A 26,345-nucleotide genomic window follows, 5' to 3' on the forward strand; every position below is an offset into this window, starting at 1 on the left:
AACTCCTCAAGCAGACGCCCCATTGAGCACTGAGCCTGACCCGGGACTCGATCTCACAACCCTGAGATCACAACCCGAGCTGAAATCAAGAGTGGGCTGCTTAACCGACTGAGCTACCCCGCAATCGTGTTGTGACTTTGCAACCATGTCCTGTGCTCTGAGGGGCCACAGAGATGCCAGAACCAATCGGGAAACCTCAGGAGCTAATTCAGGAAGACTTCATTGTTCTTCAGATGACTTTCAAGCATGTCAAATGTTAGTGTTTGCATCCTTTTAGAAGTTTGCTTGGTTTAGTGTCGTCAGATTGGATCTGCAGCCTCCCAGTTGTGAAAACAGAAAGCAGGACTCCACATAGGTCTAATACTCCCTGCAGGTTACATCCCACACCCCTCCAGTCCCCCCACCCCCCAGTGCAGACCCAGGAGCTGCTCATCCAGTAGGAAAGACACTGGTTGGAGAGAGCAAAAGCCCCTGCTTCTGCTGTTAGCTGGCTGGAGACCTTGAATGCGACGCAGTGTTTCTAGGCTTCCGTTTGAAGACTTGGATACACTTTCTCTGTTTCCTGCCTGTTCTAAGACTCAATTTACATAAGAAGGTAGAGAAAATTTGGGAAAGCCAAGGCAGGAATTGGGAATGAATAGCACCACAGGTGTTGCAACTAATGGTGCGGGATGTGAGGCATTTTATGAAGATGCTTGTATGACTGGGTCATGGCATCCATCCTTGGGTGGAATTATTTTCTGGATGGAGAGTCTGTGTTCTGCTGAGAAGTTTCCAATCCATCTGACCCTTGAGGCACAGAACCCGGGGACCGGCTTGGCAGGAGCAAGGTTTTAGTCCATTCATACTTCTTTTTTCTGCCCAGCTAAGAACTCACCTGACAAGGTTGCCTGGGCGGCCTCTGTCATATTTGAAGCCATGATTAATCTGCCTCGAGTTGAGAAGTTTCTGGTTGCGACATCTCCCTGGCTGGCTGGAACAGAGCATGTTCTCCTGGCAACTGCTGCTGGAAGGAGCTGGAATCCATCAGAAGCTCCCAGGGCTTGAAGACAGCAGACCCCTTTGTCCCAGAGACTTCAGGGATCGGGTAGGTAATGACTACTGATCTATTTGCAGAGCCTGGGTCCTAGTAGTTCAATGAGACTTGGGAAATATTTGGAGGCACAGAAATACCATATGTTGGTGAGGAATGTTGTATTTGTTTCTACCTCATGAAGCAAGAGATAATGCAGGTATGATGGGACCACCGAGAAGACAGGATGCAGAGTTTTCCTGAGAGAATGTCATAGCGAGTTCCAGAAAGCTGTAGCATTTGGATAGGAGACGTATCTATATTTGAGTCTCCTCAGGAGGAGGTATTGTAAGTCCACAGCTGGAAAAGGCAAGTGGCAGATTTCATGGATTTCAGAGACCATTCTCTTGGATTGTGCATCTAGGGGTTTGGGAAAGAATGTTTGGATAATGTTTTCAAATTTTTTGGAATTTTCAAAAAGCCTTTATTGTCTCCTTCCAATGGCCTTGAGCATGAATATTCCTTCTTAAAAGCAGGGTCACCTGTGGGAGAATGTGGGGCCAAGTGACTGGCTGGCGTTGCTGTACTAAGTGACATTCTTACTTATGGAAATTATGAACATTCTTCCAACAATATGTGAGGACGTGTCATTCTCCCTTTCTGTTGCTTTGTAATGAGTAGCCTCACTGGGCAAGGAGTGAAAAAGTGGTTCCTATGAATGCAGATATAAGAGTCAAGTGCTCCTCCAGCCCTCATAATTGCAGACCTGTGTGAACCCCCCGGGAATCAGAGATGAAATGATGGTCCTCTCAGTCTACACGTCAAAGCCAAAGGTTTATTTTCTTGCTTTTACAATATCCCTGTCTTTTATTCTCTGTTTTCAGAAACAAGAAAGTTGTTACCAGACTTTCATGTTTGGAAAAAGACAGTTGTTCGAATGTAGAATCCCCTGAGCTCACTTAACACTTCAGACCAGAAATATGACACCCTGTGGAGCTAACGGGGGATAGGAAAATGGCGTCAAAGGAGTCATTTTACTCTAACACAACCAGCTTTAGTGTTCCTTCACTGACCTATTCTATGTCTCCTTTACTTCATAAAAGAATTATCTCTTCCACAGCTCCTCCTTTGTTATCTTTTTATAAATTTTGATGCAACGGTTTTCCAGAGTTCAAGGGCTTTGTCCTCAACATAGTAGAAGAGACGTGAAAATACATTGCCCTCTAGTGTTTGCTCTTTTTCCTTTTCCCCTTGAGCATTTTATTCCCCATACGGCCTGAAAGTCTTTTTTTTTTTTTAATTTTATTTTATTTTTTTCAGTGTTCCAAGATTCATTGTTTATGCACCACACCCCGTGCTCCCTGTGTTACGTGCCCTCCATAATACCCACCACCAGGCCCTTCAACAGACGAATGGATAAGGAAGATATGAAAGTCTTTTCTGTTGGGATTCCCCTGGCCTTGACGCCCAGAGCTATTAGCCTCTCAACCCCATTTGAAGATCCTGTCAAAGCTTCAGGAGTCCTTCTTCCTTTCACACGAAATGCTAATCCTCACATCCCAGATTTGCAGGCCTGGATGTCCTGTTGTGTAATGATTTCCTCCCATTCACTTGTTGATAATAATGTCCTCACTCTTCCCCATTCCCTCTTTCACTCTGGGTGGAGGACTTCAGGAAACAGAGAACCAGATTGGATCCAGATTCTGATTAACCCGGTTGCTAAATAGTGATTCAGCCTTGTGAGTCACACTTCTTTGGTAAGAGATAAGAATATCAGAGCTTTGTGGAGGACGCTCAGGAAAGGATGAGACAGAATTTAAATTTTTGTAAAGGCCCCATTGGTTTTGGATAGAATATGTCGGATAAAAAGGGAAAGTGTGGCAAACACCAAAACGTCTTCACTGACAGACAACAGTCTTCCGGCCAACACAGTCATTGGCATCACTGCCCCAAATCCTGTAATCAACAAAAAGTGAGGGGGGATAGGGAGCTGCTGATATGGTTATTACAAAATAGAAATACTAAAACTTGTCAGCTTTGCCCCCTCAGAAGACTTCTAGTGAAGCAGCAGAGTGAGGCTCTTGTCTCATTGTGTTGGAGAAAACAAAGCAGAGTTTTATTAAGCAAAGATACAGAAAAAGCTCTCAGGAGTGAGAGGGGTCCCTCACTGGGTTGTCACTGTGGGCCTCCATCCACAATCTTTTATTTGGAACTGACCCGGGAGCTTGTGACCTTACCATTGCTGTGATGTCTTGTTTTGAGTGAGAGCTGGTGATAGCATGTTTAAGGGCTTACTTCTTTGGGGTCTGGTCACAGTGTGACTGCCACAAAAGGACCCCACCTCCGAGGCTCAGGGCAGGGTGGTCTGGTTTGCTCCCTTATCTATGGTTTTGTTACACCTCAGCATTTCTGGGATTTCTGTGGGCCTGACCCTATAGCCCCCTACCTACCTCTCCCTCCCTAGCCCCGCCTGTCCCTCACTCAATGAGACCCTTCAGATGTTCGGTGGGTCATACACTTGGGAGACGATTGCCAACATATATCTTGGGGGTAGAGATAAAGGAAGTTTCCGAAGGAATTTTTTTATGTTAAGGTAGACTTGCAGGATCCTGGGGGTCAAGGCTAAGATTGCCTGTTGCCCAGGCAGTCCTGTTTCAAAGATTTGACAATGGGCTGTAAGTAGTAGGGAAATTTAGTCATTTTTCTTCTGCGTTTGTCTCCCACATCACTAGGGTATTTACTCAGAGGTCATTGGGTTTAAATTTATACCTAATTATTTCTAAATGTCTTAAGTATATTTATATTACAAGCGTAATTCAATATAATAAAGTCATCGAGGAAAAATGTATAACCAGTAAGTAGCAGAAGAGGGGAAGTGTTTATTCCTAGAATCCAAATATAATCATTATCATTTTGGAATAATCCTTCCAGTCTCTTTGAAGATCATACTTTTTGGTTTATTTTTTTGAGATCTTTTGAAAGTATATATTTAAAAATATATCTGTAATTTGCTTAAAAATTGTTTTTCCCTCTATTGCCCCAAATTGTGCAAAACTCCATAAATATGTACAAATTTGTAGGTTGACATAAAATTGTTTTTATCGTAATTTTATTTCTATTTCTAAAGATTTTTTTAATTTATTCATTTGACAGAGAGAGATCACAAGTAGGCAGAGAGGCAGGCAGAGAGAGAGGCGGAAGTAGCCTCCCTCTGAGCAGAGAACCTGACGCAGGCCTCGATCCCAGGACCCCGAGATCATGACCCGAGCCGAAAGCAGAGGCTTAACCCACTGAGCCACCCAGGCTCCCCTACCATAATTTTAAATGATTGCAAGGGATGCACCTTAAGGCATATTTTAGACAGTTTAGGTAATTCTTTTTTTTTAAGATTTATTTATTTATTTATTTGATAGACAGAGATCACAAGTAGGCAGAGAGACAGGCAGCGAGGTGGGAAGCAGGCTCCCCACCAAGCAGAAAGCCTGATGCAGGGCTTGATCCCAGGACCCTGAGATCATGACCTGAGCTGAAGGCAGAGGCTTAATCCACTGAGCCACCCAGGTGCCCTTTATTGTAGACAGTTTAAATTGAAATTATTACACAATTTAAAAAATATACCCAATAGAATGTGATTTGAAACTTAATATCCTCCTTTGAAAAAACATCTCTTATTTAATGGATTAAAAGATTATATCTTGTGTTTGTTCCTTGAATTCATATTCCCATTCCACTTTTTTTCTTCAGGTGCTTTATATATTTCTATAAATATATATCCAAGAGTAGTTGTATGCTTAAAAAGTCTTTTATTGATCAATTCGTGTTTCTTCTCTGCAGCTGAAACAGTGGAAATGCATTGAAATTAAAATTGTTTTCATTTTCTGATCATAAAGCTGCATTTTCTTTTAATTTTTAATGACTTGCCATTGTCATTTTCATTAGCATGTAATCAAAGGATCATAAATATATTAAAGGTTTAATGAATAATTATTAAGCATTAAAACCAAATTTTATTAGGAATGAATCTTGTAACAACATGAAAGGAATTTCTCTTTTTAATCCATACACCCAGTGAGGATGATTCTTTATTAACAGATGAAACAAAATTCAGCATCAATTGTTTTCCATTTATTCAACAGATGTAAGTGCTGGAAAACCATGTTTATATAGTGTTACTCAGTTCCTTGAATTCTTTCTGAAGCTGTCACAAATCAGATGGTAATGCATCCACAAAAATTATTTTTAATGATTGACCTCCTGACAAGCCAAGTAGATTTTTTTCCAATTTTTTGAAATCAAAGAATTAAAAACCAACACATTTGCAGAGGTAACTTGCCCTTGGAAAAAGAGTGCTACCTTATCAGCAATGCTTTGGCCAATACCAATGTTGATATTGTCAAGTGTTCCTCTGCACGATTTGTGGTGCTAGGATTCGGGAGATGGGACAGGTGGACCTTCCCTTTGTGGACTTCAAAAAGGGGAACCAGCTTGAAGTTAGAAATTCTCAGGTCATATCAGTTTTAGGAAAGAATATACAGGAGTCAAAGATCTATAATCTTGATTTTTTAAAAAACTATTTACATGCCTACATATTTCCTGGAAAGTCATCTCATATCCTGGAGTGAAGACCACTGGTATGTGCAGTTCTTCCTCCTGACAATTTTTCTCTCACTTAATGTAATATCCTAAGTGTGTCTTCATGTTATTATGTAGTTTTCAGGAACATTTTCATGGTTTTTCTCTACAATATTTAATCATCTAATATATTTAATTAACATATTACATTTTATTTAAGCAGCCCTTTTCAATCGAGCATCTGTTTTGAAGTTTTTTTTAATTCAAATAACAAGCCTGAAAACAACTTTGTAAAAAAGATGCCCCCCCCAGCCCCACCTTCAAAGTGAAAGACATATTCTCTTAATATCTATTCATCGAGTGGAACCTCCGGGACATAAGGTATGAATTGTACAAAGAAGTCCTGGCAAACGTAGCAATGTTGTTTACCAACTGACATGCACTAATTTACTCCAGAACCAGTAATCATTGAGAACACCTGCTTTGCAACATAGTTTCCAGTTTTTTTTAATCGAGTTGTAATTATATACAATAAAAATGCACAAATCTTAGGTGAGCAGTTTGGTGAGTCTTGACAATCATTCTGATCAAGATATAGAGCACTGTCATCACCCAGAAGCTCTTGTACCTTCCCAGTCAATGCCACCACCAAACACTGCTGTTTTTTCTATTCCAACACATTTATTTTACCTGTTCTTTTTTTTCTCCTTAGATTTTGTTTTGAAATCATCTTTACACCCAACGCAGGGCTCGAACTCACAGCGCTGCCATCAAGAGTCATATGCTCCACCGACTGAACCAGCCAGGAGCCCCTCATTTTACCTGTTCTTGATCTTCATAGAGAAAGAATTATCAAGTAAGTGTTCTTTTGTGCTTGGCTTCTTTCACTCAGCAAACGTTTGTGAGATTTATCGATGCTGTATGTGTCAATGAGTAGCACTATATAAATGTAATCTAATTGTGTATCCCTTCTAATATTGATGGACATTTGGTGTCCATCACATCACTGAATCACATTCAGTGATTCACTATTCTGAAGAAGCTTTTGGTGTCCATCACATCACTGAATCACATTCAGTGATTCACTATTCTGAAGAAGCTTCAAGAAACAAGTTTGTAAACAAATTTTTATATAGACCTGTATTTTCTTTTATCTTGAGCAACTACTTAAATAAGGAATTGCAGTCATAGGGTTTTAAGAAATTGCCAGTTTTGACAGTTGTAATATTATAAACTCCCCTCAGCAATGTATGAGCGATCTGATTGCTCCTCCTTCTCTCCACTATTTACTATTATCAGTTTGGTTTGTTTGTTTTTAAAGATTTATTTATTTGGGGGGGGGGGAGGGGAAGGACAGAAGGAGAAAGAGAGAGAAGCCCAAGCAGGCTCCATGCCCAGTGGGGAGTCCAATGTAGGGCTCGATCCCAGGACTCTGAGATCATGACCTGAGCTGAAACCAAGAGCTGGCTTCTGAACTCATTGAACCCCCTAGGCACCCCTATTGCTGGTCTTTTTAATGTTAGCCAATCTAGTGGGTGTGCAGTAGTAGCTCATAAGGATTTTAATTGGCATTTTTCTGATGACTAACAATATTGAACATCTTTTTTGTGTGTTTATCGGCTCTTCATATATCCTTTCGTGAAGTAACCATCCAAGTATTTTGCTAATTTTAAATATAATTGTTACTTATTATTACTTAAATCTTGAAAAATCGTACACATACGTACTTTATAAACCAGATATCAATTGAAATGTTTTCATGTGGTCTGTGATTTACCTTTTTATTTTCTTAATGGTGTTGTTGATGACCAGAAGTTTATTTTAAGAAAAACTTGTTTATGATATTTAAAGAAACACTCATTTATAATATTTTTTCTTTTGTAATGAGTTATCTATCCCAAATTTGTAAAGATGTTATCTTCTGCCTTATTCTAAGAGCTTTGTAGTTCAGTTTTCACTTTTTTATTTGCAATACATCTCAAGTATATTTTATGTCTGGTTTAAGAAATGTAGCAAGTTGTTTTTTTTTTTCAAAATTTATATCCAGTTGCTCCAATGAAATAACTACTGAAAACGTTTTTCTCTTCTCATTGAACTTCATTAGAGCATCTGTCAGAAGCTATTTGATTACATATAATTTGGTCTATTTCTGTGTACTCTGCTCTTTTTTTTTTTTTTGTACTCTGTTCTTTTAATGGATCTTCCTCAATCCTTTTGCCAATACCACATTGTCTTGATTGCAGTGAAATTGTATATAAGTCCTCCAACTTTGTTATTCTTTTTTAAAGTAGCTTAGGCTATTACAGGGTCTTTATATTTCTATATAAATGTTAAAATCAGCTTGTCATTTTTTATTAAGAAGTCTGCCCGAATTGTCCCTGGAACTTAATCCATTTATAGTTCAACTTGGGAACTGACAGCTTAGAAATATGGAGTCTTTTATGTATAAAGTAGGTAATATCTCTCCACTCATTTAGGTTTCTTCAAGTTTTGCAGTTTTCAGTGTGAAGATTTTGCTGGTCTTTTGTTAAAGCTGTTACTTAAGATTTTTGTTTTTTATGTCATTTAACTTATATTTTAAAATTTTTGTTTTGTAAACATTCTTTTGTTAGCATAAGATAAACCATTGCTTATTTTTATGTTGACCTTGTGTTCTGATACTTCTCTGCATTTACTCATGATATCTAGTAATTTTTGTGCAGATTAGGATTTTCTAAATGCACTATCATGTCCTTTGCAAAGACCTTTTCACTTCTACTTTCCCACCTTTTTCTGCTTTTTGGTTTTGTTTTTCCCTTCTTTTCACTCTATTTTATTTAATGACACCTGCTGTGCCATGCTGCATAGATGTGATCAGAGCACATACCCTGTCTTTTGTCCCATTCTTAAGGTGAAAATATTCTGTATTTTACTGTTGATTATAATTGCAGTTGGAAGATTTTTCATCAGAGTCTTTCAACTAATTGAGGAATTTCTATTTCTACTTTGCTGACAAGTTTTGGTTAGGAAGAGGAGTTGAGCTTTGTCAAATCTATTTTCCAGTTTTGAAACTGATCTCTTATTTGCTAATTTGATTAATTTCCATGTTCTTCTAATAATCTTGGCTACCAAGGATCCACTCAGAAGATTAAGAACAATTCATCAGGAAGGAAAGTATACCAACTGAACTCTCTCAGTTAAAATCAGATTTTCTTTTCTTACTTTTTAAATAGATAAGAAATGTACATTTCAGTAATATTTTCAGCTGAAAGAGTTGAAACCAGCAATGACAACAACCTCTAAAAATGCAAGTAATTTACATTTACTTGCTTACCATTCTCACATTTATTCAGCAAATCCATATTGTAGACCTGCCAAGTGCCACCTATTAATGGCCTGAATTCTGGTAACAGTGAATAGATAGAATGCTTGTAAAACTACATTACAGCATCCTCAGACTAATTCCTGATTATTTCAGACAGCGTGTTTTTATTATTCCAGACTCCACACTGTGAGTCATTTGAGCCAAAGTTTGTTTCCTCTTCTCATTAACCACAGCACCTGTTCGGCCTAATTACAGCCTTTGTGGGTATCTAAATCTGATTTATTCATGCAGTTTCCACTTTTCAGTTCTGTTTATTGGCCTCAGAGAGAACAGTCCTATTTAAAAGCCCATTATTTTTTTAAGAGTTTATTTACTTATTTATTGTAGGGGGGGGGAGGGGGGAGAGAGGAACCTCAAGCAGACTTCCTGCTGAGCCCGAGGTGGGGCTCGATCCCACCACATGAGATCATGACCTGAGCCAAAATTAAGAGTCAGAGGCTTAACCAACTGAGCCACCCGGGCGCCCCTAAAAGCCCTTAAAAACCCAAATGCTGATGTGGTTCTTCCTGCTACAGAGAAGGGAAGGAGGGCAGAAGGGAAAAAGAGAATGACGTAGAGAGAAGGAAAAAGAAGGAAAGAAAAGGAGGGAAGACGGGAGGGAAAGAGGAAGATACTGAGAGACAGGAAAAAAAAAAAAAGCAAACCCTTTGAGATGGTGTGCAGAAATGATGAGTCATTTCTCCTTCTCTTGAATAAAGAAGTTTTCCCATTTTTTTACCAGAGGGCCAGGAATGAGGAAGCGGCAAGGTGACCGACGTCTTTTGAATTAGTTTGTTAGCTTGTAGACTTTTATATTAAATTATTGAAAATTCTGGGAAATGTGGTCTTGCTGATAGTCACAAAGAAATGACCTGATCCAAGGTCCCAGCACACACAGGAGAGGCAGTCCGCAGTGGTGATGGACCTCAGTGTCTTGAATCGAAGACTCTCCATCCTGCAAAGTGTCCCCCTGTGTTATTTCTGCGATCCTTTCCTTGCTTGTTTCTTTTAAACTTAAGTGGTTTCAAAGCCAAATGGGGAATATAATCATCTTTTCTCCCCCACCATTCTAAGAATTTTCTTTTTTTTTTAAAAGATTTTACTTATTTATTTATTTGACAGAGAGAGAGAGAGAGAGAGAGATCACAAGTAGGCAGGGAGGCATGCAGAGAGGAGGAAGCAGACTCTCCGTGGAGCGGAGAGCCCGACGTGGGACTCGAACCCAGGACCCCGGGATCATGACCTGAGCCGAAGCCAGAGGCTTTAACCCACTGAGCCACCCAGGCACCCCATTCTGAGAATTTTCTATTTGAAAAGTAACTTCTTTTTTATGACAAAGTAATACTGGATATTAAAAAAATATATATAAAGAATGGAAAGTCCAGAAAAATGAGATGAGACAATAATCACCCAAATACTCACCATCCAGATATAACCGTAATTAAAATTTGGTGTTTATGCACCTGAACTAACGTTGAGTTTGCTGCTTGGTGAGTCACAGAGAGAAACTACACCAGGTGTGTTGTCGCACAAAGAAAACGTCATTTGCAGCAAATAAGGAGATCGCGGGGAATAATAACTCCCAAAGCTGGGACCCCTGCGCAAGAGTGGATGGGTTCCTTTTACTCAGGGTGACGATACAGGGTGATTTAAATACAGGAGCCTTGTCGGACCTACTAGAGGCAGGGATGAGGTTGAGCGTCCGCACTGAGGAACCTTCCTGCACATATATTGCACGTTGTGTAAATAAGCTTGTGCCCCTCCTTGGATGGAGATTTTAGGGTTATAAGGAGCTAGAGGCAACCGGGGCACTCCACCGTCCATCTGCGCAGGCGTGAGTCCGGGTTTAAGCTCACACCGGTTAGGGTGCTCTGGGCGACCGGAGCTCTTCCTCTTGGCGATAGTTACTGCTGGAGGGGTGTAGTTTCGGTTTCTGTCATAGAATAATGTACCCATCATAGTTTGTTTTTTCCCCCTGGGTTAGATAGGCTGTAAAAAAGAACTTAAGGAAAATGTGGGGCTAATGTGGATGGGTACGTGCAGTGGGCAGTCAAGGTCAGGTCTTAGGGTCAATCATGTGGGGTTTGGCAGGGAACAGCCTTTTTTCTCTCTTTGTCGTTTTTTTTTTCATTGGGCTCAACATATGTGCACAATTCACATTGCTTTTCCCTTAATATTATATAACAGAGATTTCACATAACACCTATAAACATTGTACTTGGTGGGTGGATAATACCATTCTTCCTCGCCCATAATTTATTTTATCAATCTCTTAGTTGGTAAATTTCTCTATATTAAGATATATAATCAGGAGTGATTTTATAATATTTATTTCTTTATTATTATGTATATTATTTTTCCTTTGGATAGACTGCTGAAAACGAATCACTGAGTGAAAAGTATGAATATTTTAAAATTTGTAAGTCATGGTAATAAATTTCTCTCCGTAAAGGTTGTGCCAGTGCTTACTCCTATGATCAGAAAAAAAGGAATTAATTCATTTGATAACTAGAGATATTGAATGTGGTTTATGAATATATTGGCCACTATCTTTCTTTCTCTGCAAATTCTACATTCCCTTCTTTTGTCCAGCTGTATAGTGGAGACTTATTTGATGTTTATGCTTTCCTTCCTTCTTTCCTTCCTTCCTTCCTTCTTTCTTTTCTTACTAAAGATTCATAATTTCAGATTTTTCTTGGAATTAGTCTTGAGCATTAAGTTTATTGCTTGCTAAAGCACAACCTAGAATCATGTTTCTACTCTCTCCTGCAGTTCGTATTACAGAAGGATTACACAAAGTTCACTTGTAGCATTCTCTCTGATGACAAATATATTAATATTTCCTTTCCCAGGCAGACCCCAAATGCGGCAGCTTTTAGCAACAGCATACTGGATGCTTCTTCTTGGACCTGTATATGGTTATCACAAGAAAGGAAGTATCACAAATCCTGAAGCTAATATGAATATTGTAAGTCCTTCATGAAGAACAAACATTAAGATAAGAAATCATTAATGTACCATCATTTTAGATCTAATTGGTGTGCTTGTCTGCAACCAGTTCTGCATTGACTAAATCTGTGTTCGCGCCCCTGTTCCCTGGCATGGGCTAACCAGGTCTGGAAGTTGCTAATCTAAACTTTTAAAGATTTGAGCCAAGTTGGGGCAGTGATATTCCCTTTCCTGGTGGTTTGAGCTACCGTCTGATGGTGGTTTCCTGAAGAACAGTTCCATGAGTTCACACTGACGACCTCCAAAGAGTATCTCTGCATTCTCCCTGAAGTTCTTTCTAAAGTCATTTCCTTAATTCGTGAGCTGTTTCAGTGTTTTTCTTAGTTTAATAAGCCAGACATGGTTTCTGTTGTTTATAACTGAAAGTATCTTAAAATACGGAAATTTATACCAGAGGTGGAATGGAATAGAGTGGAATGGAACAGTGCTAGTCAAAAAAGGAGAAGAAAGAAGGAGGAGGGAGAGAGGAAGGAAGGAAGAGAGAGAAAGAAAAGAATAGAAAAGAGAAAGGAAGAAAGGTAGAAAGGGAAGGGACGGGAAGGAGGAAGGAAGAAAAGAAGGAAGGAAAGCAAATGACCAGTTTCCACCATAGTCTTCATTCCAGTCGGTTGCTCCATACTCTTGCACACATTCTGCACCATTGATGTCCTCACCCATGTCAAGGCTGTGTTAGGACTTTAAGAAGAATGAAACTGTCACAGTGTCTAGTTAGTGTGTCCTGTTGTTCCTCTCCGCATGGTGAGCAGCAGGCACCCCTAACCTCCTACACGGCTGACCTCACAGTCCGTGACTATATGTCTTCATATGGAAATTTCCCTCTTTCTCTCATATTCACACACATTCTCTTCCTTCCTGGTCTGGGTGCTTTGGGGTTCGTAATTGTTCTATAAAGATAATGAGAATAATAAACATCTCCAGGGCACTTGCTGGATGCCAGGCACTGTTCTAGATACTTTATGTAAAGTCCTCAGCACAAGTCTGTAAAGAGATACCAGTATTGTTTTTATTTTACAGTTGAGGGACAAAAGGGTTAAATAAGTCGTCCGGAGTTGCACAGCTAAGAGAAAGAGCTAGCTTTCAATGCCATGTGGTTTGTCTCTAGAGTCTAGGCTCATAACCATTGCTTTAAATGCATCCGCACGTCTTCCGTGCACTTTGCATGGGTACCTGCGTAATCCCGTGCGTGGTAAAGCCATGCACTTTGGAGCTAAACTTCCTCATGCTTTAATTTTGTCTTTCTCTCTTCCTAGTGTACAATCTCAGATAGATTGTGCAGCTCGCTGACACTCCGTTCTCTCCGTTGTAAGTGGGTACGACCCCATCTCAAAGGCTCATTGTAAGGATTAATAAAGCAGAACATATACACCACGCTCTTTCTGCAGAAGGTGACCAGCAAACAGCATTTCCCCTCCTGCCTGTGTATCTGTGCGGGAAGTATCTTTCATTTGGGTTCACTCTCTCTTCTTTGCATCTTTCCCTCAGCTCAGGAAGCTGACCTAGGTCCACAAGCTCCTTTGACATTGACTTCAGTGCAGTTCAGCCCATTGAAATCTTGAGTGGAGATCAGAAGGACAAAAGGGAGGTCGGATAATTTGTTGCCCTCGTTCCCTCCATATGGTCACCTTAGGTGGGCTGTCTCCTTCTTCTCCATGTGGCCCTTTCTACCTATCTCATTCTGGGCCTGGTGACCACTTTCTCCCACCTTCCTTTAAGGTTGTCTAGTCATAGCTCACTTCTTACCCGCCATGGGGTCCTATACAATCCCCCATGGCTTCCCTCAGTAGCTAACCATGACCATACAATTTTTTTTTTCCAAACATTTTGAGAGTGAACCCAGGTGGCATTAATAATACCAGATTGGGCAAACCAAGAGGTATGGTCACCCTACCTTGCCTTCCCCTGCCTTTGCATGCATCCTTCTTCTAAAATCCTCCTCAAGTGATCCTGGTTTTCCTGCTACATTCTGTCCCAGTACTTAGCTGAACAGAAGGTTGTGTAATTCAAAGTGCTATATTGCAGTGTAGGTATACGAACCGAGAGGTGACATCGTGGTTGTGTCTGTTTTCCTCTTCTCTTTTCAGAGCCAGATTATTTCCTATTGGGGTTACCCTTGTGAAGAGTATGATGTCGTGACCAAAGATGGATATGTCCTGGGAATTTACCGGATTCCTCATGGAAGAGGATGTCCCAGAACAAGTAGGATTTATTTTGTTACGGAAGGAAGAATGCCCACAACAGAGATTTCTAGGGGTGCTGAGAGAAGCAGAGCAGATGCGCAGCTTTTGTTCTGAAATAAGAAACTCATCACCTCCACCAGTCTTGCTTCATTTTGCTTGTAGAATCTTCTGGAGTTTTTCAAGCAGTTAGAGACACAGTTGGATCAAACAACATGGGAGTTAGGGACACCACTACCCCCACTGCAAGCAGCTGAAAACTCACAAAACTTAACTACTGATAGCCTACTGTTGACCAAAAGCCTCATCAATAACATAAATAGTCAATTAACACATACTTTGTCTGTTATAGGCATCATATACTGTCTTCTTACAGTGAAGTGGGGTAGAGAAAAGAAAACGTTAAGAAAATCATAAGGAATAGAAAATACATTTATAGGACTGTACTGGATTTATCAAAAAAACCCACGTATAAGTGGACCCATGTTGTTCAAAGGTTAACTGTATACTATTTATTTAATCTTTTTATACTCTATCACTTTTTCCTTCCAAAAAAACATGAAAGAAAACTTGGTCTTGTTCTGGAGATACCCTTTTCAGGCTTAACAACCAGACCCCTAGGAGTCAACTTGACGCTTTCTTCTCCATCACTTCTTATACGCAGTGAGTTGCCAAGATCTACCAATTTTGCCTCCAATCTGTCTCTCATCTGAAAACTTCTCTCCACTTCAGTATTCCTCAAGTCTAGGCTTGGACATAATCACTGTCTTTTGCTTCAGCTATCCCGACAGCTTTCCAACTTACTTCATTTGTAATTAGTTCTCTTCTTAAGTCATTGGGACTTCATGTTTTAAGTAAATCTGACCCGATTTTTTAGAAGATTATATTTTATTTATGTATTTGAAAGACAGAGAGAAAGAGAGAGAGGGAGAGAACTCATTAGCAGGGGGTAAGGGTAGAGGGAGAAGCAGACTCCCCACTGAGCCGGGAGCCCAGTGGGATGCTCGATCCTAGGACCCTGGGATCATGACCCGAGCTGAAGGCAGACGCTTAACTGACTGAGCCACCCAGACGTCCTAAGTTGGGCCCAACTAGTGCTAAAATTAAACTTGATTAATGAGCCAGTCCTAGCTCCCTACAACACAGACTGATCTCTATAGAGAAAGGGGGAATGCATCTGGCAAGAACCATTTGCTTTCTTCTCTCAAATCTTAGCTCCTTTGATCCTTTGGAGTCTTGTATAATGAATCTTACCAATATCAGAATGGTTTATCGTATAAAGAGAAAAATCTAGATTCTAGGTAACCCCATGAGCTTTGAAAATAGTCATTGAGAACTTTGTCTGCCCAAACTTTTATTTCGGTTTGCCAGCTAGCTGCTGAAATGTGCGAGCTGGACAGTTGACTCTGCAGTGAAAAGATCCAGAGGTGGGGAGGGCTATGGCTTATGACTGCTCTTTGGCAATAACTGAGCAGAATTAGTAACACCCCTTCTTTCCTTTTCCTCCAAAGGTAGACTGAATTAACATAGAGTTTAGTTTCTTGTGTCTGGGTGACAGAAGGCTCTCTGGGACCCCGGTGTAGCCGCCCGATCCCTGGGAGCTGGTCCAGCCCAGGGGAGCTGAGGGGGTCCTGGGTACCAGCACAGTTACAACCCCTTTGTAAAAGACAGGAACACCGTTTTCACTTTCTCTCTTGTCTGTGTCTCAACACCACTTCCTCACCTTCTTCCTCATCAAGCTGTCCCAGTTCCACATTGTGAAGAGGACTTTGCAATTTCACGTTGTGTAGCATTTCCCTGAACACCTTGCCTTTTGCTGTTTAGCTTTCTGACAACGTGAATGAGACCATGTGGCGTGTGTAAAATTGAACCTAGTGTCTGGCACTCAGTCAGTATTCACAAATGGCACTTTTTAATGTTTCTGTTATTATTTCGAGAAAAATTTAGTTTGGTAGTCAGATGCTCCATGAGATAGCAAACGTTATTGATATGAATAATAAGAGAGAAATGATTCATTATGCTGGACAGTCTTTTATGTATTTTTAAAGATTTATTAATTTATTTTAGAGAGAGAGTGAGAGAGGGTAAGTGCGGGGAAAGGGGGTGGAGAAGAAGAGGAAGAATCCTGAAGCAGACACCCCCCCTACACACTGAGTGCAGAGCCCAACACAGAGCCCCATCCCAGGACCTTGAGATCATGACCTGAGCCAAAGGCAGACACCTAACTGACTGAGCCATCCAGGCGCCCCTAAGTATTTTAATTCTAATTTAATTCTTACGACTACACTAGGAGATAGCATTTATTATCACTGCCCATTATACAGATAAGTTAACTGAGGCACAAGGGGTTAATGTGTAGCAGAATCAACTTTGAGCAAGAACAACCTGACTCCAGTGCCCACAGAACAATGTAAAACATTATATATAATCCAAATTTTACAAAGAGAAAAACAAGACAGAAGAAGACAAATCACTTGCCCAAGTAAGTCGTTCACAAAGGACTCGAAGCCAGGTGTGCCAGGTGCCAAATGCCATCCCTTGCCCTCTGTTCTGCTGGAGGAAGTCAGGAAAGAGGATTCCCCTGCAGACCCTGAGGGCATGGGGACATGAGAGTCTTGTTGCCCGTGTGTGTTTCAGCTGCGAGGCCCGTCGTGTATCTGCAACACGGCTTAATCGCGTCTGCCACTAACTGGATATGCAACCTCCCGAACAACAGCCTGGCTTTCCTTCTGGCAGATCGCGGTTATGATGTGTGGATGGGGAACAGCCGGGGGAACACCTGGTCCAGGAAACACTTGAAATTCTCACCCAAATCTCGAGAATACTGGGCCTTCAGGTAAGGAGCTGCATCCTAATAAAAGGTATACCTTGTTCATGGATGCGAACACCCTTGGGTTTTCCCCTTTCTGTGCACACACAACCCAGTGGAATCCATAAGAAGGAAACAAACGTTTCTTCCTCTACCCAGGCTCTGGAGAAATACCCTTATTCACTGCATTGCTGTTTGTTTTAAAAACCCCACTTGCTGGGGGGTGTGTGTGTGTGTGTGTGCGCGCGCGCACAAAGTATACATGCAAAAAGAAAAATCCAAATGCAGAGATCATTTTTAGGAAGGTTAATTCCAGGACTATCACTTGGCCACTGTGGACCCCAAAGGAAGCTTACATGGGGTGCTTGCTCAAGTGGAAATTGATGGAGAAATGGGACCAGAAACAAGGTTCTAGGTGCAAATTTTGAGGCCCAAATTTTGAGGTGGGGCTGAGACCTGGGGAAATAAAAAGAAAGCTTGAGAGCACAGATTGACGGGAGAGCAGAGTTGCCAGCAACAGCACCTGGGGCACGGTCTGCTCTACAAGTCACGGCAGCCAGGGACGACCCCCCCCCCCATTCTGGCCCAGGAACTAAGAAGCATGCCTTATGGGCCACTAAACCCATTGATGCCTTTCTTGGTATTTCCTCACTCCTCACCCCAGTACCACCGTGTCACGGCACAAGTACAGGTACCATGATCATTCCCTAGCTGAGCATTTTCCCAGCTACATCAGCAAAGCAGCTGATGTGATTGATAAATACGCAGATCACCATGCCGCTTCCCTGGAAATTCTGATTCCATCTGTCCGGGCTGACGCCTGCAGATCTGCTTGCTTTAGTCTGCTTTTAAAATAAGCATCCCAGGCATTGTTCTTTTCAAGGGGGTTTGGTAAAATGGCCGTAGAATTAAGTGTACTATGACGAGCCTTACAGGAAAATCCTCTCTGGACCTTTGCAAAGCACATTTTTCTGGCTCTGGTCTCTTTACCATGTGACTTTTACAATCAAGGGAACATCCCCAAAACTTGCCGAGATGCCAAAAGTTCTATAAAAGCTATGTCTTTATGCCTGCAATCAATGTGTCTAAACATAGCAGGCCTGACAATGGATGGTTTCTTTTCCCAGTTTTGTTGTTCTTTCTCTTTGGCAGTGTGGACGAGATGGCTGGCTATGACCTTCCGGCCACAATCGATTTTATCGTAGAGAAAACTGGACAAGAGCGACTCTATTATGTGGGCCATTCACAAGGCACCACCATCGGTATGTTCGGGGCAGGTGGGATCTGAAAGTGTCAGAGAACCTTCCAGATTCATGAAAGAAGTCAGGACTTCTTCCCTCTATGCAGTCTCAAGCTTGAGGACTTGGCCTGGGAAACCATTCCCTCTGGTTTCTGGAGAGTAAATAAAGTGAGGAGGACACCAGGGATTTCTGCTGCCCCAGGACTGAATTTGGAAATGGACAGATAAGCCTGAGGGAGAGGGACTTATTCACGTGTGTGTACACCACACACGGTTGCTGGATGCTGGTTTAGATGCAGGGAAGGCCAAGATAAAAATGATACAGTCTTTCCCTTAAAGAGCTTTCAGTCAAATGAGGACACCAAAAAGAAATCAGAGAATTACAAACTGTGGAAATCATATGCCATAATTACTGTTTCTTTTTGTTCCCAGAGGCCCTGGGATAGGCTAGAGGTAGATGGGGCCATGTTGACAATGGCATGAGGCACTTCGCCCCCTGCCCTGCTTCCCGTGTAGCTAGACACCTCAACAATACTAACAGCATCTCCACCAGGCTCTTTTCTGCATCTGAATCCTAACCAAGTTTCTGGTGTAAAGTAGGTCTTTGGATGCTGTGCATCTTACGTACCATCTCTCATGGCAACCTAGAAACATTTGAGACCATTATCCTCCATGTTTTACAAATGGCTGAATTTGAAAATCCTTCCCAATTGTGAGAATGCCAAAGAATACCTTCCGTTTTATATATATGTGATTCAAAAGAATCATCCTGTGAGGATTCTGTTTTCCACAGTTACAGCTTGAGCAAACTAAGACTTGCCACAGCTAGTGAATGGGAAGCCAAAATTGTGGGCCAAGTATTGTCTGATACCAAAGAGTATGGTCAAGGTAGAATGGCCCTTGGAGTCCACCTGGCCATGCCCCCCAGTGGATGTTTGAACCCTTTCTGTAGCACTATGAGACTTAAATTCTCCAAGGACAGGAAAGTCACTGCATTTTGAATTACCCAGTTTTCTTCTTGAGAAGTTTAGGAAAGTTTTCCTTACCAGTGGTAGTTATTTTGAGTTGTTTTTGTAGTGGCTGTTGTTGCTTTTAACATGCCTCCTTTGCTCTCATTTATGGTGAATGAAGAATTGTTTTAAATCTATAGAATCTGTTCTTCCCCATCAGCCTTCATCGCATTCTCTACCAATCCAGAGCTGGCTAAAAGGATTAAGATATTTTTTGCATTGGCTCCAGTCATCACGGTGAAATACACCCAAAGTCCTATGAAAAAATTCAAAACTCTTTCCAGAGAAGTAGTCAAGGTATGTGATGCCTCCAAGTTTAAATCTGTAGTAACTAAAACTTATTTTCACTGATTTCAAGAGAAGAAAACCTTAGACAAAATGGCATTTTACAAGCTTCTGAGACTATCACAGATGTAAGATGTCTACATAGATCTATCGATAATTTTACCAACAGGGTTCAGGGAGCTCACGCCCATACCATTCTACCCTATTGTCTAAATCTACATCAGGGGTTTCTATCCCATGTCGTTCCTCACACACAGATAAAGCCAATGTTGAGGTGATTAATTGATTTGTTTAATCTCATGGGTTAAATTTCTCCCTAGTGACCCCTGGTTTTTCAGGAGCAATATGGGATAGGGATTGAGAACACAGTATGGCGGTGGGTGGAATGCGGTTGGATCCTAGCTGGCTGGGTAACTTTGGCCAAGACCTCATGGGTTTTATGAATCATGTTCTTCACCCATAAAGACGGGATTTATTTTTTAAAATTTTATTTATTTGACAGACAGAGATCACAAGTAGGCAGAGAGGTAGGCAGAGAGAGGAGGGAGCAGGCTCCCTACAGGGAGCCCAATGTGGGGCTCAATCCTAGGACCCTGAGATCATGACCTGAGCAGAAGACAGAGGCTTTAACCCACTGAGCCACCCAGGTGCCCCAAAGAGGGGATATTAATAGTTCCTACTCCTCGGACTGCTGTGAGGATTGAGTTCAGACTTTTGAATCCCTTAGAACCTGGTCTTGCGCATTATAAAATTTTAATAAATGTCAGCTACTCTGCTATCAGGATATGCCTAGAAACGACTTTCTTCCCACCTGAGAAGTCCAACCTTTTTAAGAATATATATATATATATATATATATGTATATATATATATATATATATATATTTGAGAGAGAGAATGAATGAGCAGGGAGGGGCAGAGGGAGAGGGAGAGAGAATCTGAAGCAGACTCCCCACTGAACACGGAGCCTGATGTGGGGATCGATCTCCCAACCCTGAAATCACCACCTAGGCTGAAAGCAAGAGTCAGATCCTTACCCAACTGCATCACCCAGGTGCCCCACTAAAAGCCCAGCCTTACTCAACTGCCCATGTTTCATAGACTCTCAGTCTGTCAACTCCTCAAAATCTGGGCAATATCCTGAACTCCAGATTCCCTCTGTGTGCTGATAGCTAACTAATCTTATCAGTTACTCAGCTGAAGTGAATTGATTTAGTGTGTTTTCCTCTAACAGATTAATATGGGCTTCTCCCATGGCAGACCGAAAGTGATTGTTGTATTCAGTGATTTCAATGAAAGTGGATGGAAGGGAGAGCATTTTTATAGAAGCCAGGGATTCTGGCTTGTGAGAAATAAGTAAGTTAGCCCATGGTGATTCAGTTTCATACCTATACAACCCAGAAAGATGCAAATTAATAAAAAGATACCCTGTGTTCACGGATTAGAAGGATCAATATCACTAATGTGCCCATAAAACCCAGGGTGAACTGCAGATTCGGTGCTATCCCTATCAAAATTCCAATGGCAATTTTCACAGAAATAGAAAAAATGATCCTAAAATTTGTACGGAAATACAAAGACCCCAAATAGCCCAACCAGTCTTGTGAAAGCAGAGCAAAAGTGGAGGCATCCCACTTCCTGATTTGAAACTCTCTTACAAAGCTGTAGTCATCAAAACAGTATTGTACTAGCATAAAAACAGGTGCGTAGACCAGTGGGATAGAATAGGGAACCAGAAATAAACCCACACTTATGGTCTACAGATCTCTGACAAGGGTGCTATGAACACACAATGGCAAAAAGACAATCCCTTCAATTCATGGTATTAGGATACCTGGACAGCCACATGCAAAAGAATGAGGGACGCCTGGGTGGCTTAGTCTGTTAAGCCTTCGGCTCAGGTCATGATCCCAGGATCCTGGGATCGAGTCCTGTGTCAAGCTCCCTGCTTAGCAGGGAGCCTGCTTCCTCTGCCTGCCGCTCCCCCTGCTTATGCTCTCTCTCTCTCTTTTGTCAAATAAAATCTTTTAAAAAGAATGAAATGGAACCCCTATGTTACACCACTCACAAAAATTAACTCAAAGTAGATTAAAGACTTACACTGAAGATGTGAAGCCATAAAACTCCTAGAAAAAAGCACAGGGAGGGATGCCTGGGTGGCTCCCATGGCTTAGGTCATGATCTCAGGGTCCTGGGATCGAGCCCCACATTGGGCTCTCTGCTCAGCGGGGAGCCTGCTTCCCCCCACCCCCCGCCTGCCTCTCTGCCTACCCGTGATCTCTCTCTCTGTCAAATAAATAAATAAAATCTTAAAAAAAAAAAAAGCATAGGGAAAAGCCTCCTTGACATTGGTCTTGTGGATGATTTTTCTGGATAAAACACCAAGAGTACAGGCAATATCAGCAAATGGGACTAACTAAAAAGCTTCAACAGCAAAGGTAGCAATTAATATATTGAAAATGCAGCCTACAGAATGGGAGAAAATCTTTGCAAACCATGTATCTGATGAGGGGTTAATTACCAAAATATATAAAAAGCTCGTACAATTCAATAGCCAAAAAAGCAGGTAATCCGATTAAAAATGGGCAAAGGACAAGAATGCACATTTTTCCAAAGAAGATATGCAAATGACCAACAGACACATGGAAAGATGCTCAACCTCACTCATCATCAGGGAGATGGAAACCAAAACCACAATGAAGCATATTGCCTCATACTCGTTAGATGGGTTTTACCAAAAAGACAAGAAATAAATGTTGGCAAGGATGTTGAGAAAAGTGAACCCTTGTACGCTACTGGTGAAAATGTAAATTAGTATAGCTCTTCTGGAAAACAGTAAAGACAAATTAAAATGGGAAAATTTAAAAGAACATAAAAAAGTCAAAAGAGAATAAGGAAACCTAGATGAAACTAGTGGGCACAACACTAAGTGAAATAAGCCAGACAGAGAATGACAAGTACTGTACTGAATCAGTTATATGTAGAATCTAATATTAAAAAACCAATTTCATGGGAAAGGGGAATAGAATGGTGGTTAGTAGGGGCTGGAGGAGGGGGAAATGGGGAAATGTAGGTCGAAGCGTACAAACTTCCATTTATAAGACACTTAATGTCTTATGATATCAATTATTCCTCAGTAAAGTTGAAAATGAATGAATGAGTTAAAAAGAAGGGTAAAATTTGTCAAATTTTTTTGGAGATTGATTGAGATGATATATGTTTAAGCATCATATCTGGCCTATAGCAGGTGCTTAGTAAGAATTGTCTAGTATTATTACTTGAGTTTATTTTAGATTGAAAACCTCAGCACTTGGTGCTTCAGATCTCCTAATTACCAGCTGCTTATCCTCTCCACCTCTCCCACCCCTGTTTTTCCCCGAGCCTTTCTGTGTTCTTGCCCCTCTATCTTTTTTCTGACCTACAGCTTGCTTTGACCCTTTCCTTTTTACATGTTATCTATAGTAGTAAGGATTGTTAGTATTGTCTTCCTTTCTTCCATCCTTTCTCTCTTTCTCTCTTTCTTTTTTTCTTTCTCTCTTTAGAGGCAGACGGAGAGAAAGAATCCAAAGCAGGCTCCACACTCAGCACAGAGCCCAAGGTGAGCCTCGATCTCACAACGCTGAGATCATGACCTGAGCCAAAATCAAGAGTCGGACGCTTAACCGACCGAGCCAACAAAGCGCCTGTCTTCATTTCTTAAAAGAAGAACCTGAGGCTCAAAAAGGCTAAGCACCCTGTGCCAAATGACCCAGCGAATGGGTGGTGGAACCAGAACTTGAACCCAAATCTGTCCAGGCCATCTATGGTCAATGCTCTTTCTTCTACATAGTCATTTCCCCTCCTTTCCAATGCCAACCTGAAAAAGTCAGTTCTGGATCCTTACACAGCCATGCACATGGTGTCCAGCTCAGCAGGCCACTGAGAGCTGCATCCGCCCATGTTCTGCTTGGCAAACCATGTGACCCGGCATGTTGCCATGTACCTAGAAGGAACACCTTAAATTCACAGCGACTAGAACTATATTCTGCTATGTGACAAGCACGCCCCCTCCAGAACCAACTTGGAATTACAGTCTACAGGTCACGCTGACCACACCGTAGGAATGGGTGGGTGCTTCATGGCTGGGGGGACTGCATTGCTATCCTTTCTCTTTCGGTCAGGGTGAAGGAGCAGTTGTCTGGCTTCAGCTCAAGGTAATGATCTCAGGGTCCTGGGATTGAGCTACCAGGCTCTGCACTCAACAGGGAATCTGCTTGTTTCCCTCCCTCTCCCTCTGCCCCTCCTGCCTCTCTCTTTCTCTCTCAAATAAATAAAGTCTTTTTTTTTTAATATTTTCATCTTTATATCTAATTTAAGATTATAAACCAAGTTATTGTGAAACAAAGGCAAGATTCATCTTCTATGCACAGGAATTAGATATGAATTGTGTTCTGATTTGAAGGGATTCCCAAAGTTCAGAAGGTAAATTCAACTCACTGGCAACACTGCCTGAAATTCCATTAGTAGAGATTGATTTGGGGGGGTTAAGCTTTTGCCTCTGGAAGAGTTCGCTGAAAGATTCTGGAACGATCATTCACTAATTATAATAGCAGTTATTGTTTGGGGAATGTTTACTAGATTCTAGAAACTGTAGAAGGCTCCTTTTTTTTTAAGATTGTATTTATTTATGTGACAGAGAGAGAGATCACAAGTAGGCAGAGAGGCAGGAAGAGAGAGAGGGGGGAAGCAGGCTCCCTGCTGAGCAGAGACCCCGATGTGGAGCTCGATCCCAGGACCCTGAGATCATGACCTGAGCCGAAGGCAGAGGCTTAACCCACTGAGCCACCCAGGTGCCCCCAGAAGGCTCCTTTTAAACATGACCTATTATCTTCACAACAGCCCTACATACTGCATATTAATTTTTCATGTCATAGTTGAGAATCTTCCGGATAATTGAAATTCAATACTTCCTTAAGGTATAAGAAACAGAGTCCAGAATTGAACCAAGGTATCCCCAACTCCAAAGACTTACCAGTTCCCTACAGGGACTGGTTTCACAAGGGGCATTCTCAAAACACCCCAAGTAGAGGATCTTGGGAAAAGGCATCAAGAGGAAAGTTGGGAAGACCACCAGGGTGGGTTGGGAGAACCAAAGACAAAATTTAACAGAGCTCTCCATTTCACTGAGGACTAGTGTAGGGCAGATACCACCGCTGTCCAGTCCTTGTCTGTCCCTTTCCACTCTTGACGTCCACATCCGTGAAATCTGATGGTGTCTTATACTCATCCTGCAGGCACTATTTGGTGACAAGATGTTCTACCCTCATACGTTTTTTGACCAATTCATTGCCACCAAGGTGTGCAACCAGAAGCTATTTCGTCATATTTGCAGCAACTTCTTGTTTACTTTGAGTGGATTTGACCCGAAAAACTTAAACATGGTATGTGTAAGTAGTCAGAGCCAAAAAAACAATTGTTTTGTTGCACAGAGGTGAAGAGAATTTGTACTGAATCATGTGGAGGCCGCATTTCAAGACCTTTCTTTTTTTTTTTTTTTTTTTTTTTTTGTCTTCTGAATTGAAGATACATGGTGGTGGTTTCCAACCAAAGCTGGAGCTGGGGAGTCCACCTGCTTTAGTAGGAGGATCTGAGGAAAAGGCTTGGCCGCTAAACATTCTCACCAACTCTTGCTATTGGCCAACATGCCGTCCTTGGAAAGTCCTTCACTTGCATTAAGTCTATGATTTTGAAACTTATCTTGCTATGCCTAAACCCTACCCCACACCTACCAAAGTAGAATCTCAGGGAGTAAGCTCAGGTGTCTGTTTTTGAACCAGTTTTCCTCTTTCATAGGTGACTTGGAAATAATCATTTTGTGAACCATGTACTTCTTTAATCCAAAGAGATTAAGGGATGGCTTTCCAATGATAAGTATAGATTCACTGTTTAAGGGACACTGAGAGGGATAAGCTGGGTTACTGGTGGGTTCTCTCCAGCTGAAATCCTTTTCTTCCTCGGTCCCCACTAGCTGAGCCAAAGAGTCAGCTACTGTCCACTGTGTACTCTTTACTCCCCAGCCAGAGAGGAAGTATCTTCGGAACCAGGGGCAGGACAAAGCTGAAAATGGTCTTTGACTATCTCCCAGACTTCTGCCCAGAGCCTAATCTCCCTCTGTTAGTGGAAGGCACTGATAACATCTCTCTTACTTTCAAGCAAGACTTACAAAAGGCAGTTTATGGAAAGCGTGCCTTAGTCATTGGCTTTCCACATTCCTCCCCTATGTTATACTCAGTTTACTAAAGGGAACTGTGCTTGTTTATCACTTCGATGGAGGCATATCATGTAGGCAGAGCTGAGTAAGAGGAACTTTAAGCACACCCAATTGAGATCATTTCAAAAGTACCTTCTAGGCATGTCCTAAGAGTTTGCTAATGAAAGACTTCACAGAATGGCCCCCTTGGACATCCATGGAGGGCCTTCATTGTACACTTTTACAGTCAGATTGGCCCATTATTTTTCACTGTTGGGGACCATCCTATGGAATATTACCGTCTCTACAAGGATGTTTGTTTTAGTGAATAAGCAGGGACGCATAAGTAAGAGTTTGTGGAACTTCGAAGAAATACACAAGTCCAGAACTCACCCCTAGAGGTTTTGATATTGACTCAATAGGTTTGGATAGCTCATGAAGGGTTGTGTTTTTTTAAAAGCTCCATGATGCTTCTAGGCTCACTTTGGTGGAAATATATAACTCTTTTGTATATGCAAAAAAAATACACAATGGAAAATATGAAAAAAAATAAAAATTTTTTTAATTCAGAAAAAAAATCTAAATGTTAATGGAGGTTACAATACTGGTTGGATTATGTCCCACAAACTTTCAGAGAGCCCTATAGAATATTGACCACGTTG

General features: G+C 41.4%; 1 protein-coding gene across 1 annotated transcript in view; it reads left to right on the forward strand.

The window, feature by feature from the left end:
* The first annotated feature begins 971 nt into the window (after positions 1 to 971).
* The window catches only part of LIPK (lipase family member K), a 32,352-nt gene continuing 6,978 nt past the window's right edge, over positions 972 to 26,345 (forward strand). The window contains exons 1-8 of the mRNA XM_080822470.1: positions 972 to 1,087; positions 6,297 to 6,440; positions 11,780 to 11,895; positions 14,018 to 14,132; positions 16,748 to 16,946; positions 18,072 to 18,181; positions 19,330 to 19,466; positions 24,728 to 24,874. Coding sequence (XP_080678596.1) covers positions 11,791 to 11,895; positions 14,018 to 14,132; positions 16,748 to 16,946; positions 18,072 to 18,181; positions 19,330 to 19,466; positions 24,728 to 24,874 — 813 coding nt within the window. The 5' untranslated portion in view covers positions 972 to 1,087; positions 6,297 to 6,440; positions 11,780 to 11,790. The remainder of the gene's footprint in view (positions 1,088 to 6,296; positions 6,441 to 11,779; positions 11,896 to 14,017; positions 14,133 to 16,747; positions 16,947 to 18,071; positions 18,182 to 19,329; positions 19,467 to 24,727; positions 24,875 to 26,345) is intronic.

This window comes from Martes martes (assembly GCF_963455335.1).
Source record: "Martes martes genome assembly, chromosome: 14".
NCBI lineage: Eukaryota > Metazoa > Chordata > Mammalia > Carnivora > Mustelidae > Martes > Martes martes.